We start from the raw sequence: 16,815 nt of genomic DNA on the forward strand, positions 1-16,815 counted from the left end.
TTTTTAATTTTGAGACAGGGCCTTACTAAGTTGCCAAGGCTGAGCTCAAGCTTCTATCCTGTTTCCTCAGCCTCCCTGAGTGCTGGGATGACAGGTGTGGCACCAATGTGCCGGCTTCCCTGTGAGTTAAAGTCAATAGCTGCCTGAAATAACTTTATTGCTCATGACTGTTTGGGAGAGGAAATGCAGAAACGTTACGGTCAAAATGCACAACTCCAACATTTGGGTGTTATGCTGTGTTCAGGTGGTATCAGATTCTGGAGTCCTGCATTTGGAAGGGATCTTAGCAGCCTCTGTCTGGATTGTCATCTGAAGCAGGAATTCTGTTGATGAATTACCTTCTGTCAGTAGATTTTTTTCCTTCCTTCTCTGTGGGTACTGGGGACAGACAGCATTTTTCTCATGTTTCCTGGCAGAGATTTACGATGACCAGTGTAACCCACAAGGAGAGTTGCAATAGTGAGGCATGTTTGGAGGTGGTTAGGATTTTCCAGCTGGATCTAATCCAGTCACAGGTGATCTATACACTTGTATAGATGGGAAGAGGAACAAAGGTGCTTCGGGTTGGCTGCCTGTCCTGGCTCTAGGAGAGACCCGATGATCCCAGCCCTCTTGATCTCTTCTGAGTTTCTTTTGAACTTTGTGTTTCCAGGAAGGTATCCAAAGACAAGCCTGTGCCCTGGTCTCTGAACACATCTGTGTTGCTGGCACCACTTGCTAGGGACTTTCAGAAAATAAAACAAGGAGTTGATCAAGTCTCCCCCTGCTCTGTGTGGATTTCATACTGTGGGTTTAAACAGTAGACACTGTGAGGCAAAACCCTTAAACTCAGCCTACAGCTCATCTTGTTGGGGGAGGGAGGGAGAAAGGAGAGCCCAAAATGGCTGTCATGTGGCCCTGAGAGTGCGCTCCCGTTACCTTTCTCTTGGTCTTAGGGTAGTTAACCTGCTGGGAATTCTTAAATACAGAAACTTCTCAAAGATTTCCTCCTCTCACCTTTCTCTTTACGGAATTCTTGCAGTTTGAATGTTGGACTTCATGGACTGGTTCTCTAATTTTCTTGTGTTTTTCTCTTCCGTTATCTGCCTTTCAGGTTTTTGTTGTTGTTTTGTTTTGTTTTTGGTACGGGGATCAGACTCAGGACCTCATATTGAGCTAAATCCTCAGCCCCTTTCAGTTTTTGCTGTGTTTCTGGGAGATTTCATGAATTTTATCTTCTTTTCCTTGTAGTTAATTTTTCACTTTTGCTGTCATGTTCTGTAAAAATTGATAGAAGCTCTTTTTAATTTTCTTTTCTATAGCCCCAATTTTTGTTTCATCAATGCAGTATATATTCTTCTCTGTCTCCGCCCCCCAGTACTGGGAATCAAACAATCAAAAAAAAACCTCTGCATAGTCTTGGTTTCCTCCAGGGTTTTTGTTTTGTTTAAGTCTTTATTTTTCATGTAGGAACTTTCCCAGGAGGTATAGCAAACTGCATTTGTCTCTTTGTGTTTAAAAATTAAATCAGGACACTAGAAGCTGGGGAATCTTGGCTTGTGGATGAGTCTGATCTGCGTGGACTATTTGCTGAGGGGACCTCCCTTCCGCCCAATATCAGCGTCTTTAGATTTTTCTTCTTGGGTTCAGCTTCCCCAGAAGTTTCCTCTCTCCTGCCTGGGAGATAATGATCTGGTGGCCAGAATTCTGGACCCTGAGTGGATGAAGAGGCTGTGGTGGTGGGAAGGTTGGTTCTTGACAGGCCGTGTGCTTGTGATCATTTAGCTTTTCTATTTGTGGTCTCAGACCCATATTTTCACAGTGCCTTGGGTGTCTCAGGCCAGGGGAAACCCCAGTGCTCTGCCGTCTGTGAGGGAAGGTTCGTTACCCAGTGACAGGCAGTGTGAAAGGGGTCCCAGATAGAATTGCTTCTTCCTACTGCACACAAGTGTGCCTCATGCCCCTCCCTTCCTTTAAAGTTCCAGAGGTAGCTGGTGCTGCCAGTTTCTAAAACTTCTGAGGATTCTGCTGTGTACACCAACCAAAACCCACTGCTGGGTTAGAATTCCATTTATGATGGATTCAACTTTTATGGACCTGTTATGCTAAGCCAGTTTGCACACATCTGTCGTAGAAAATAAGACCACAGACCCAGAATGTAAAAACAGGCTTCATCATGTATAGGAGCCACATTCCAGGAAGGAAGGAGGGGAGTGGCCACCGGCCAGAGCAGGGACCACCACACCCTATTTCCTATCAGCAAGTGACTGGCTCTTCCCATTTTTTTTTTCCTTTCTCACTGAGAGAATCTATTAGTGGTCTAGGGCTTGATATCTAGGCAGCAATCCACAGTCTGACTGAACAGAGATAGAAGGTTGAAAACAAATAGCTACACTACACCCAGTCCAGTTTCTCACCACCCTAGCTCATCAGCTTACTCTGAGGAGGGCATCAAGGGAAGTCAAAGGTCGTTCTTCTGACTGGGTTCTTCACATCCTCCCAGGCTCCAGTCACACCCTCAGCAGAGTGGTCTCAAGCCTAGAACTTTTAGCTTGGCTACAGCATGGAGAGGTAGCCACAACCAGTCATTTTCGACCACCCACCGGTCGCACAGCTGAGGGTTGACAGCCAGAGCTGTTATCCCAGCCCAGAGCCTTCACCTGTATTCTGCAGAATATTCAGATAGTGCCCAGGAACACCGGAGTGAGTCAGCGGGAGCCTGCCCACAGCCACGGGGAGCTGTCTGTTTTAGGGACCTTATGTGGAAAAGAAAGAGAACAGTCTACGTGGGTGCTTTGTAAAAGTTTTGTAGGGGAAAAAGAGAAACATAGCAAAGGCTCAGGTGGAGAATTTACCATACAGATATTACAATTTTAATCACTCTGGAACATCAAAGTCATGAATGTCCCATATGGGACATAATGTGAAATGACAGAATGAGGTGGAAAATGGGCTACTGAGCTAAGGAAATAGAAGACAGGAACTAATAGCATTGCAGAATTAAGATGCCAGTTTTATTTATTGATTTTTATTAACTTTGTGAAGTACTGGGGACCAAACCGAGTGCTTCACACCTGCCAGGCTGGTGTTCTACCATTGAGCTATGCCCCTAGTGGTTAAGAAACAAATTTTAAAACATAAGAGACAGCAGGGCGTGGTGGCACAGGCCAGTAATCCCAGCACAGGAGGATCACCGGGAGTTCGAGACCTGCCTGGGCTACATAGTGAGTTCCAGGTCAGTCTCACCTACATAGCAAGACCCTGTCTCAAAAAAAACATGAGGCAAATGTTCTCTTTTTTGTTTTGTTTTTGTTTTGAGGCAAATGTTCTCTATAGATTTTGGAAGACTGGCTTGAGAAAAATCACCCATTCTGCATATTCAGTGACATTTAATAACTTGACCCTTTTACCTGGATTGTTAGCTTTATTCTATTGTGGGAGCTCCACCTTCTTCCTGTGCTTCATCCCGGGCCCAAACCTCAACAGGATGTTTTCTTTTCCTGGGATCTTATTGTAACCTATTATGTGGACTTGGGGAAAGGAAACAGCCCTCCTGAAACTCTGTGTGTGTGTGTGTGTGTGTGTGTGTGTTTATTAGCGTTAGGGAGACATTTCCTACCTTCTGGAAGCTTCCCTGAGGTTTATGTCTTATATCAGTTTGACACCTATAAAATGGCTGTATTGAAGGCTCTGGTAAGGAAGGGCGGTGTCAAAACTGTGGCCTTGTCATGCTGTATGGCTCTAAACATTTTGTAATATTTCAGATCTGGAGCCCCAAAGTAGGTTAAATCTTGTAGAATTTTGAGCTTGAAAATAAGTTGATTCCCACCACCTCCATTGTGGACAAGTTAGTTGGTGTCTCTTAGGTTTAGTTTCTTTATCAAACGGACTAGATTGGGGCTTGGGGCTTCTTGCCCATGGCACTATTGATTCATTTTGGGCCAGATGACCTTCACCTTGTAGGGTATCTAGCAGCATCCCTGGTGATGTCTCAGGCATTTGTCCCTTGGGGACAAATTCACTCCCTATTGAGAACTACTAGACTAGATATTTTGTGGCTCCTGTCTGCTCTGGGTTTCTGGGATTGTACGAAATACTCCATTTTTTCCCATCTCTTTAAAGTACATTTTCCTAATCCTTTAGTACTCGGGGAAATTCCCATTCAAGATAAGAAATGTGATTTGGAACCATCAGATACTGCATTTGCCAATTTACGATGCTACATCTACCAATTTAAGATGCTGGCCACATCTTGGATTCCTGCCAAGACTGAGATGCCTGTGCTGGAGTTTGCAGTTTGGGGAGGAATTACTGTAGTCGTCACAGGGTGGGTGTAGAGCACCAGCTTCTTGCAGAGGAACACATACAGGCAGGAGACCAAAAAGGGCATTTGCAGATGGAGCTGCTGCTATTGTCGATGTAAAAGGGCAGTGTCTTTTCTGTGTCTTTAGCAAATGTAAAATGATTCCCAGATAACTAAATGTCAGTATCACCATCTTGTATGAAAATACCTGCATTCTTCAGTTCTGTCTTTAAAAACTGTCTTATGTGATGATGTATATAGAATAATAGTAGTGCTTTTACTATAGAAGGTTAATTGCCATTTCACAATTTCTTGTCTTTCTTTGATTCAAAAAGCTTCAAAGTATCAACACAACTAAATCATATGGATTACTATCAGCTATTGACTTTAAGATGACATTATGTTGGTTTTCTTTTTTTTTTACTTTTTTTTTTTCTATTTGTGTGTATTTTGTAACTTCGCAGCTCCTTTTACTCAAGGAATATTATATTTTAGGCAATCTTAGGGAGAAAAAAACAGCTTTACTTTATTTTATTGTGGCTCTGGGGATTGAACTCAGGTCCCAGCACATACTGAATACATGGTATATGTGCCCAGTGCCAGCAGTAGCTCTTTTAGAACTGAAGTGAGGTGTCTGTTGTTCTCCAGGATGCCGAGGTGCCATTTGAGATTTTTCCCTTTTACTAATCCCAGTTCCAAGGCCCGTGGAATTTTGCTGTAAGATTTTTCTACCTCCTTAGCCTTTTGGCCCTAAACCTTATGAAATAGGAGAAAATAATGTCAGAATTGAGAATCTCCCTTTGAAGAGAAAGGGAAGTCATTTCTGTAACTTTACCAGCATCTTCATGGTCTAAGATTAGGGTTTTGTTTCTCACATATCAGGCATTTGCCATCATGTGCTCTTTTCAGATGCTGGCAACAGCAGTTTTGGATGTCGTGACCTTGACGTTTGAGTCTTATGCAATCCCTCTGTGTCCTTACTAGGACAGTGTGACCAAGCCATTGTTAAAGCTGGTGGCAGCTTCAAACTGTCTGGTCCCATTTTTTCCTCCCACTCCCCACCACTCAGATCAAACCTAAACAAGAACATTCTCAGATTAAAACTGGACTGAACAGTGGTCTCCCAACAATTAGAGAGAGTTGTACTTCGTTCTTGTCCTGTGGCTGACATTTGGTCTCTCAGATACCAGTACATAGTAAATTTTAATTTTAAATAACTCATATTTTATAGGGGTAAGCAAGGATACCTGTCTTCAGTTAAAAGCACTATGGAATAGTTTCATATTAAGCAAAACTGTATTTGTATTTTGAGTTTGAATTTGAAGATTTTTTTTTTTTAGTTTGTTTATATAGGGGATTGAATCGAAGGCATTCAGGCTGAGCCATATCCTTTAGCCCTTTTTTACTTTGGGGCAGTGTCTTAGTTACTTTTATTGCTGCTGGAACAAACCCAAAATCCAAAGTTAAAGGAAGAGAAGTCTATTTCAGCTTAGTTTATAGAGTTTTCAGTCCATAGTTGACTGGCTCCGAGGCAGGGCATGTCATGGGGACAACAAGAGGACAACCAGACCATGGCAGAGCAGGCAGGAGGAAGCAGGCAGCAGCAGCAGCAGCAGCCAGACTCCCTTTCCCTTTTATCCCATCCAAGCTACAAGCCTTTTGGGTGGTGCCACCCATATCTGAGGTGGGGCTTCTGTTATTTACACCCAGATGTTTGCTAAACCAATTTAGTTATCACACACCCTTTGTTATGGCTTGTTATCTAGATGTCTTCCCAAAGCCTCATGCAGTCATAGGTGGGGCTTTTCGGAGGCACTGGATCTAGAGTGCTTGATGCTGGGATCAGGGATATGATGCTGGGATTAAGGGTACGAGTGCTACCTGCCCTAAGAGTGTGTAGCCTTAATGAATGGATAAATTCATAAAATAGAAGGGACAGAAAGAGTTGTTGCTCGTTGCTTGTTGTTTGGATGGTTTTTGCTTCCTTTGGCCTCCTATGAACTGTTTCTCCTCTGCGATGCCCCTCCGCCATACCGCCCTGCCTTGGAGCCAGCCAACTATGGACTGAAACCTCTACAAACTGTGAGCCAAATAAACCTTCCCTCTTTTAACTTGGAGTGTTGGGTATTTTGTTTTGGCAATGAGAAAAGTAACTAAAATACTCTTAATCCCAGTATCACACATCATACCCTAATCCAGCATCACACACTGGTGACCCAGACACCACCCAAAAGTACCATCTATGAGCCTGTGAGGCTTTGTGGCCGGGGACGTCTAGATATAAACCATAACAGGCAGGGTCTCACTAAATTGCCCTGGCTAGCCTCAAACTTTCAATCTTCCTGCCTCAGCCTCCTAGAGTGCTGGGATTATAGGCCTGAGTCACCATATCTGGCAGAATTTGAAATTTTTAGCTAAAATTCTAATACTCTGATGTCTTTTTTTAAGCAGCTTTATTGAGATAAAATTCACATTACATACCATTCACCCATTCAGTGTATACAATTCAGTGGCTTTTAATATATCTGTGAAATGGCCCTGGTGTGGTGGTGCACACCTGTAATTCCAGCACTCAGGAGGCTGAGGCAGGAGGATCGCTGTGAGTTCGAGACCAGCCTGGGCTACATAGTGAGACCCTGTGTCAAAAAACAAAAAAGCTAATAAACAGTATATCTGTAAAATGGTGCATCCATATTATCACAGTTTTTGAACATCTCATTACCCCTTCAACCCTCCCCCCCCTTTTAGACAGGATCTCATTGTGTAGTTGAGGCTGGCCTCAAACTTACTAAGTACTCCAGGTTGGGGGATCCTTCTGCCTTAGAAACCCAATATTCTTTAGATGTTCTACCTAAAACCCCATCCCTCTTGCCTAGGCAATTTCTAACCTTTCTATGGATTTGCCTATTCTAGAAATTTCATATAAGTGAAATCACATAATGTGTGGTCCCTTGTGACTGACTTCTTTGGCTTAGTATGTTTTAAAGGTTCATCTGTTATACCATGTCAGTACTCCACTCCTTTTTTATTGCCAAATAATATTCCACTATGTGGATATACTACCATTCATTAGCTGGAATGGACTTTTGGGTTTTTTTTGTTTTTTGGTGTTTGTTGTTGTTGTTGTTGTTGTTGTTGTTGTTGTTGTTGTTGTTGTTTTAAGACAGGGTCTCACTATATAGTTGAGACTGACCTGGAACTCATTATGTAGCCCAGGCTGGGCTCTAACTCACAGTGATCCTCTTGCCTCAGCCTCTCGAGTGCTGGGATTACAGGTGTGCGCCACCACACCTGGCCTTGGAATGAACTTTTGGATTGTTCTGATTAATACTGTTAGAAAATTTCCTATACAACTTTTTTTGTGTTTTTTTGTTTTTTGAGACAGGATCTCATTGTAGTTCAGACTGCCCTGGAGCTCACTGTGTAGCCCAGGCTGGTCTCAAACTCTCAGTGACCCTCTCCTGCCTCAGGCTCATGAGTGCTGTGATTATAGGCATGCGCCACCACACCTGGCTCCTGTATAGCTTTTTTTTTTTTTTTAACTTTCTTTGGATATATATCCAGAAATTGCTGTGTCCTGTGTAACTGTGCTTAGCCCTGTGAGGATCTGCCAGATGTTCCCAGAGCAGCTTACTGTCGTCCTGTCAGCGGTGCCAGAGAGTTGCAATGACTTTTTGCCTTATGATACTTCAGTGTAATGTCTCGATTCCCCCCAGGCTGAAAGTTCTTTGAGTTAAATGACCTACCTATCTATCTATCTATCTATCTGGATAGATATATGGGTTTTTTATATTTAAATGGGTTTTTTTTGAAATGGGGTCTCACTGTGCAGTTCAGGTCAGCCTTGAACTCACTATGTAGTCCATGCTAGCTTTGAACTTGTGATGATCCTCCTGCCAGCGAGTGTAGGAGTGAGGAGCTGGGCCACTTCTCCAAGGGCATCCTGAATCATTCTCTCCCTCTGGGGGACTGAGTCATACCAGGCTGGCCCTCTCTGCTCCTTGACTGGCCTGACCTTGATCCTGCTCTTCTGTGCCTGGAAAATTCTTCCCCAGATCCTCAAGGGCGGGCTTCTCCCTCTGCCTCCTTGGGGAACCGGCTTCCAAATCTCATTGTGCTCAGTTCTCTTAGACTTGTTAATTTCCTTTGAGCACTAGTCACCCTCTGAGGCCATCTCCCATAGCTTTGTGTTTGCTGGCTCTCTTCCCCGCCTTTGCATCAGAAGGTAACACCTTAAGAGCAAATGTTTCCTTTAGCTCTTTCTTTACTAACTCTTCAGTGCTTAGAATGTTGGGCAAGCATCAGGTGTTCCATAACATCGTTTACTGGATGACAAATTGTATGCAAAGAAAAACTGGTAAACTGGGAGATGTGTATTAGAACTGGATGGAGGAGCAATAATAAACGAATTTGAAATTACTATATTCTTATTAGGTAGGACAAAGTATCATTTTAAAATAAGCGATAATGGAGATCATAACAGCAAAATATTAAATACCACTGTGGACAGTGAGCTAAGTGCCCACACTTTCACTTACTTTAAGTACCCTCACTTTAACTTACTTAATCCTCACAGCATAAAGGCACATGTGGCCATTCCTATTTTACCGATGGGGAAACTGAGACCTGGAGAGTTCCTAACTTTCCCTGTCATAACTGACAGGCAGAGGAGCAGGGATATGCACTTTCAGACTATCTGACCAAAAAATCCATTCAAATCACTTTGGTTTATGTGCCAAGGTGATCCCAGCACTGTAACAGAGAAAGGGGTACCTGGGTTCAGTCTCAGAGTTTAGTCCACGCTGGTGCCAGAGAGAGGTTGTACAGTGGGAAGGAAGCGTGCTTGGGGGGTGTTTAGGGAGCAGCCCCTGCCAACTCTGGAGTGACCCCTTAGTGGCTCTACAGGAGTCTGTGTCCTCAGGGAGTATCTCATTGCCCACACAGGGACCTGGGTCTTGGTTTATGATCTCTTAGGTTCTTCCCAGTGTAACAGTTCTCGAGCCCCAAAGGAGGAGACTCATTGAAAGTTATTTCCCTGAAATTTGCTTCAAAACATTTTACTAACCTCTTGTGTTAGTGTTTAAGCTTACAGTAATGTTCTTATAAAAGTGATTGAATAAGTCAACAGGCCTCCAAGTAGAGGCTGTCGTATGAATATATTGTAAGAGGTTTGTGCAGTTTATTGTATGTCTATCTTTTTTGCGGGGGGACCAGGGATCTAACTCAGGACCTTGCATTTGTGAGGCAGGCAGCGGCACTACTGAGCTAAATCCCTGGCCCAATGTCTGTATGCTATATTGAGTGGCAGGTACAATTGCAGAAATGTGTCTAATATCCCAGCAAGGAGTGTAAGTTTTCATGCTGCCTTCCCACTCTTGCAAACCCCTGGAAGAGGTGCGCCCCGACCGGCTAGCAAGAGTGAGGAGGGGAATTTCACTTTCTATTTCTGTATCTATTTAATTTTTTTCAGCAAGAATGTGTAACTTTTATATTATTAAAACTACATAAGGGTCAGGAGTGGTGGTACACACCCAATTCCAGCACTGGGGAGGCAAGGCAGGAGAATTGCTGCAAGTTCAAGGCCTACCTGGGCTACCTAGGGAGTTCAAGCCCAGCCTGAACTGCATAGTGAGGCCCTGCCTCGAAAAATAAAACCTACATAAAGGCCAAAAATTAAAGTGGTTTAGGGGCCGGGGATGTAGCTCAGCAGTGCTGTGCCTGCTGCTAGTGCAAGGTCCTGAGTTCAATCCCCATTACCGAAAAAGAAAAAAAGTGGTTTATAATTAAGTTACCAATAGTTTCCTTCTTGTAACTGGAAATTGAACCTAGGTGCTTTGCACTGAGCTGCATCCCCAGCCCCTCCTCCCCTTCCCTCTCCTCTCCTCCTCTCCCCGCTTCTCTCTCTCTCTCTCTCTCTCTCTCTCTCTCTCTCTCTCTCTCTTTCCCCTCCCTTCCTTCCTTCCCTCCCTTGCTTCCTTCCTTCCTTCCTTGGATCAGGACCTTGCACTTGCAAGGCAGGTGCAGTGCTATTGAGCTAAACCCCTGGCCCTCCTTTCCTCCTTTTTTATTTTTGAGTCAGGGACCCCCAAGTCGATAGGTCACCCAGGGTGGGATCAAACTTGCCATCCTCCTGCCTCCACCTCTCTGGGTGCTGAAATTCTAGGCATGTTCCTCCACACCCAGCTGGGTTATCAAGTTTCTGGAGGCCTGGATGTTTCTAGGCAAAGTCTTGAGAGCACTTGGAGAGCTCGTCAAGGTATTGGACCATTTCCTGCTCTCCTGTTGGATACTGACTTCCTTCACATGGGAAGACTTATCCACCTAGCGTGAGAAATTCAGAGATGCACCTGCTGGCTTCAGAAGCCTGTGTGCTGTCAGGGAGAAGAGACGCAGGTGGCCATGCTGCCCCAGAGTAGATGACAGGTGGGAGAGCCAGCTTCTGACCCTGGTGGACTGGGTGTGGCAGAGCTGCCCTGCTGGGGTCCGGGTATTGTAGCCCTGTCCCAGTCCTCTCCAGTTTCACATAACTTACTTTCTTTTTACCACTTTATTATACATTTAAAAATTTCCAATCTCTATGATTTTTGGATATTCTATAAAAAAATAGTGGATATTCTAAATCCTTTGTATCCATATTAGACTCCTTTTGTTTTCCCCATTTTAAGTGAAATTTTGGGACAGTATTAATGTAGTTCCTGTGCCTGTCTGGTGACTTTAAATATCTCTTTACTTTCTGTGGGCTTTTGGTTCAGTATAAAACATCCTTTTTAGATGGCCTGAGGCCACTTTGTCTCAAACCCCCCCCCCCCGCCAAAAAAAGAAAGAAAAAATGAAAGAGAATCTTGATTGGTGGAAGCGATTTTTGTTTTTCTTGTTTTGTTGATACCTATACTAGGTTTATTTGTTTATGCCTATACTAGGCACTTGACCTTATTAATCTTCACAACAGGACATTAAAGTATTATAATTTAATTTTGTAGATGAGAAAACTGAGGCTTAAGCCATGTAAAATTTGCTTAGGACTGGAGTGTAGCTCGTTGGTAGATGCTTGCCTAGCTTGTGGAAGGCCCTGGGTTGGACTTTCAGCACCCTAGAAATATGCAAATGAGGGCCGAGGATTTAGCTCAGTGGCCAGTGAGTGCAAGTGCATTGTTATGAGTTTGATCCCAGTACTGCAAAAAAAAAAAAATAAATGAATTAATAAACTTGCTCTAGGTCACACAGCCAGCAAATGCTTGAACCTAGATTTTTTTTTTTTTTTCTTTTTGAGACAGGGTCTCACTATGTAGGTGAGACTGACTTGGAACTCACTATGTAGCCCAGGTTGGCCTCGAACTCACAGCGATCCTCCCAAGTGCTGGGATTACAGGTGTGCGCCACCACACCTGGCTTGAACCTGAATTTTAAACCCTGATCTAATTGTAGTGCTTTGCCAGGTGGTTTTTATTAACCCTGAGGAATGAGGTAACCTTGGTCTGAGTATCCAGCATTAAACCCTTATCCACAGGGAGGGGCTTTGAGAACTTCCATTGTTGCAGCAGAATAAGTGGAACTTCCCTAACCTTTGGGTTGGTCAAAGAGAAGGTATGGTCTGACATTAGATTGCTTTAATTCCCTCTGAAAAAAGAAGCCCTCCTTTCTCCCTCCAGCTAGGAGGCCAGGTTCCTAGGGCATTTGTTGTGGGCATCAGGGTGCTCTGGGCAGAGAGTATAAACTGTGATTTGCTTATGGCTTTGAGGATTTGGGCTGTACTTCTCCCAAGTTTTCGGCTCATCTGTTGTAGTCACGTTATGTCAGTGTTTTGGCACAACCTGACATATGTCCCTGTGCGGGGCATCTTGAGTCCCTGGCTGTAAGGGGCGAGCGCTTGGTGTGCTCCCTGCAGCCGCCTTAGAGTCTGTGTTTAGGGACTTCTGTTGTAATATTGCGTGCATCTGAACTGGCCTTAGATAATTTTAGGCCACTTGCTGCTCTTCTCAGGACTTCCTGGTTTTGCTGAGTTTGGGAGTCACACAAGATCTGAAGCTGTGATGTGAAGGATATACTTTTCCACCTACTTGGCCGAGAGGGAAGCAGAGTCCACCAAGGCCTTGGTTCTCTTTGTTATGGGGAGATCAAAGCTGCCCCTCATGTTTTCAGCACATGTACATGGCGTAGTTGGGCAGTAGAGCAGATGCATATAAATGAAGCTTCCTGCTTGGACCAGCTCCAGAAGGTTCTCTTGTGTTTCCTCACATACAGAAAACCTCAAAAGAGAAGGAAGGTGATAGCCGAGGATTATATGTGAGAAAGTAGCCTAGCCTACTTGATTCTTATGCTAAGATGGGCTCTAATCCTTGTTTCCTTTTTGGTATTGGATTAAAAAATGTAGGGCAGGGTTAGAATTGGCTGTTAATAATACCTAGGACAAATACATGCTCTGAGAACTTGGAAAGGAAATAACTTTGTAGGAACGGTTGCAGCTGCAGCAGTTATTAATGTCTTTTAACCTTGTGATACTTGGTTTGATTTTCTGCTTATATCTCTGCTTTTCCCAACTAAAAAATGTTGTAAGCAAGGTATTTTTTAGGAGCCAGGCATGGTGGCACACGCCTATAATCCCAGCACTTGGGAGGCTGAGGCAGGAGGAATGCTGTGAGTTCAAGACCAGCCTGGGCTACATAGTGAGTTCCAGGTCAGTCTCAACTACATAGTGAGACCCTGTCTCTAAAAACCAAAAAAAAAAAAAAAAAAACCCAATATTTTTTAGGGCATTTAGATTAATTTATAGTAGCAAAAAATATTAATTCTCAGTAATACAATAAGTTCACATAAAGAGTGAATTATGCTGTTTTCTGCTGTCACAGTAGCAGAGATTAAAATAAACAAGCCTCATGGCATTATCTGGTACTATGTTGATTTGCAGAGTCAAACAGTATTGGTGAGAGTGTATTATGTTTTTGGAAAATGATTCAGCTGAATTTATCAAAAGCCTAGAGCATACTTTTTGACCTATTCATTCCATACCCAGAAACTTCCCTTTTCAGAATGGCCTTGGGCACAACAATATTCATTGATCTATTATTATTATCATTTCATTTTTTGAATCTGAGTATTAAACTCATAGTTTCATGTATGCTAGCTTTATCACTAAGCTACATCTCCAACACATTTTTTCCCCCCTGAGCTTTTCTTTTTTTCTCTGCAGAAAGCTTGGGACAGCTTTGCTGGTTGTGGTGGTACACGCCTGTAATCCCAGCACTTGCGGGGCTGAGGAAGGAAGATTGTCGAGATGTTAAAGACCAGTCTGGGCTACATAGCAAGACCCTGTCTCAAAAAAGAAAGAAAGTTTAGGACAGTTTTGGAGGTGATAAATTGACAAAGATCAATCATAATTTTAACCTGACAAAAATAATACATTGGTATACATTTTTCTAATTTTCCTGTGCATGTTTGCTTTTAGAAAGTGGTTATTAATTGGACATGGTGACACACACCTGTAATTCCAGCAGCAGGAGCATGACAAGTTTAAAGCCAAACTGGGCTAGATAGAAAGTTCAAGGTCAGTCTGGACTACAGAGTGAGACTACTAGAAACAAAACAAAGATATACCATGTATTTTTCCCTTGTTGCCCCCAACCCCCAGCACTAAGTATGGAACCCAGGGCTTTCACACTGAAAGCCTTGGAACTGGCATTAGTAAAAGGGAACCCAAGGGGGTTCATGAAATCAAAACTATCAGACTAAGATGTCATTTGCCTCTTAGTTTTCATCCTCTTATAAATGGAGATTTCCAGATGCTGCATGGTTCCCAGCAGATTGGCTGCAGAAGCAGATAAGGGAAGCCAGCTGTCTTTTGTGAAGTCAGACATTAAGGACAATTACAGAAATGTAAAAACGCTGCCAACATTTTCCCTAAGATTTGTTATTATGAAAAATGGTTATTTTTCATTAAGATACTATTTGTGTTCACGTATACTGGGTTTATTTTTATTTTAGATAAATCAGATTGGGTTTTTTGTTTGTTTGGTTTTTGTTTTGGTACTGGGGATCAAACTCAGGACCTTGTGATTGAGAGGCAGAGGCAGATAGTGGAACCACTGAACTAAATCCGCAGCCCGATAAGTCAATTTTTTAAAATTTCAGTTTAATGAGACAGGGTCTCCCTGTGTGGTTCAGGCTGACTTCCAACTCACGGTGATCCTCCTGTCTTAATCTCCCAAGTGCTGGGATTATGAGTGTGTGCCACTACACCCAACACTTTTTTTTTTTTTTTTTTGAGACAGGGTCTCACTATATAGTTGAGACTGGAACTCAATATGTAACCAGGCTGGTCTTGAACTCACAGCGATCCTCCTGCCTCAGCCTCCCCAGTGCTGGGATTATAGATTTGTGTCACCATGTCCAATTTCCTTTCTTTTTTTTTCAAAATTTCCAATATTTTAGTATAAAAGCAACTTAAAAATTTTTTTTTGTTATGAGATAGGGTCTCACTATATAATTGAAATTGACCTGGAATTCACTATGTAGCCCAGGCTGGTCTCGAACTCACAGCAATCCTTCTGCCTCAGCCTCCCTAGTGCTGGGATTACAGGCGTGCACTACCACACCTGGCCCCAGCTAATCTTTAATATTACAAATAGTAATAGATACTTACCCATTTAAACCAACCCTCTCTGGACCCTCAAATTTTAAGAGTAAAAAGAAGTCCTGAGACCAAAAAGTTTGGGAACCATGGAATTGAGGTGGCAGGAAGAGGATTATCTTTATGGTGGGTTGTTTGGGACTCAATCGATAGATTGTTGAATTGCATGACTCAAGAACAGAGCCCAAAGGAAAATGACCTAGTGTAATAGGCAGGTGTGGAAGTCCTTAAAATATAAACATTCCCTCATTCTCTTTCACCCTCTTTTTTTAGAAATCATGCATGATGTGATCAAGAAGGTCAAGAAGAAGGGGGAATGGAAGGTAAGTAAAAGAATGAAATAAGGGCCCTATGGGTGTGTTCATGTGGGGAAAATAAGTTGGATAGAAGGAGTCAGGCAGGAATGAAAGCTATTGCTGTACCCAGAAGCCTGAAAAGCTTGTGGATCAGAGAAGGTAGTCTGTACTGCCTTTTTATTTTTTATTTTTTATTTTTTTTGAGACAGGGTCTCATTATGTAGTTGAGACTCACCTGGAACTCCCTGTGTAGCCCAGGCTGGTCTTGAACTTGCAGGGATCCTCCTGCCTCAGCCTCCTGAGTGCTGGGATTATAGGTGTGCGCCACCACACCCAGCCTGCCTTTTTTTAAAAATAGGATCCTGGTTCAGAGGTCTCTTGGTCACATTAAGACAAAAGAAATAAAAAGGCTTATTTATTCATAAAACATCTGTCAATTTTACCTATAACATCTAGAGCAGTGCTGGGAACTATAACGTGCATGAAACAAGTATTTAAGCCAGCGGATTGAAGATGGCCTTAGGTTCCTGGAGTGGCTGATACAGAATGGCCCATGATGTCCTCCGCAAGTGTTGCCAGCATTTTAAGAGTTGCCCTGTTGCCCAGGGCTGGGTGTCATGCTGGCCAGATTTCATGTGAATGTCCCCATGTGATGTTGAAGGGATTATACCAGCTATTCTTGCCCTCATGTTTTCGTACAGTCAGGAGCCCACAAGTGTGCAAGGCCACTGGGCCTGGGAACAACAAAACTGATTGGTGCAAGGGCATTTTGAAGCCTCACTCTGGCCCTGTGGGCTTCTGTTTGGGTCAGCACATCCATCCCCATTGCCCAGAAGGCAAGGCCATACGTGTCTTTCTCTGGTACTCTCCCATCAGAAATGGATTTATAGGCACGGGAATATTAAACTGTTCTCGAGGAAGCTGCTTCCTGAAATGAAACTAATTGGCTCCAGTGCTGCAGCAGAAAGCTTTCTGTCCACACCGTCTGCCTGGATATGTCTGGTTGCCTTCTCCTTGGTTGTGTCTTTAAAGGACAGGTGACTGCCTTGAGTTAACCGCTGGCTTCCTCTCTCCCCATGGGCTGAATGGAGATAGGAAGGTTCACTGAACGGTGCAGGTGTGAGGCCTGAGGCCAGGACTGGAGCATTCATGTTCTTCCAGCCTGCGCAGTGCTCTAGTGTGTGCCAGAGAAGGTAGGACTCCTGCAGACACACCGCATCTGGCCCTAAGGTGCCATACCTTGTGTATGGACACTTTCTTCTTTCTCTTAAAAATAAATTTTGTTTGTCTGTGGCACTGGGTATTGGACCCAGCGCCTTTGTACTGAGCTACATCTGCAGACCTTTTGGATTGTTACTTTAAGACAAGGTCTTGATAAACTGCTCAGTAGTACAGGCTGGGCTCAGACTTGTGGTCCTCCTTCCTCTGCCTCCCAAAGTGCCAGGATTACAGGCATATGTCACCACTGAAACAAGTTTTTCCCAGAAAATATACTCACCGATGTGATTATCTCTCACTGTTGATGCTATAGATGATTTTGCATTTTTATGAGTACTTCATTTTTCAAAATCATGCAAATTAAAACTTTTCTTTTTTGAGACAGGGCTTCACTT

At 43.3% G+C, this 16,815-nt stretch overlaps 1 protein-coding gene across 3 annotated transcripts in view; it reads left to right on the plus strand.

The window, feature by feature from the left end:
• Stxbp1 (syntaxin binding protein 1) overlaps window positions 1–16,815 on the plus strand; it is a 59,181-nt gene that overhangs the window by 7,122 nt on the left and 35,244 nt on the right. For 2 of the 3 annotated variants that reach the window (XM_010613594.3, XM_010613598.3), the window contains exon 2: window positions 15,180–15,229. In XM_010613594.3, the coding sequence (XP_010611896.1) occupies window positions 15,185–15,229 (45 nt within the window). In that variant the 5' untranslated portion in view covers window positions 15,180–15,184. Of the gene's footprint in view, window positions 1–12,932; window positions 12,957–15,179; window positions 15,230–16,815 lie in introns of those variants that run through there. The other variant, XM_010613596.2, reaches the window with a different exon arrangement.

This window comes from Fukomys damarensis, unplaced genomic scaffold, assembly GCF_012274545.1.
Source record: "Fukomys damarensis isolate Sample0158 unplaced genomic scaffold, DMR_v1.0_HiC HiC_scaffold_36, whole genome shotgun sequence".
NCBI classification, from domain to species: domain Eukaryota; kingdom Metazoa; phylum Chordata; class Mammalia; order Rodentia; family Bathyergidae; genus Fukomys; species Fukomys damarensis.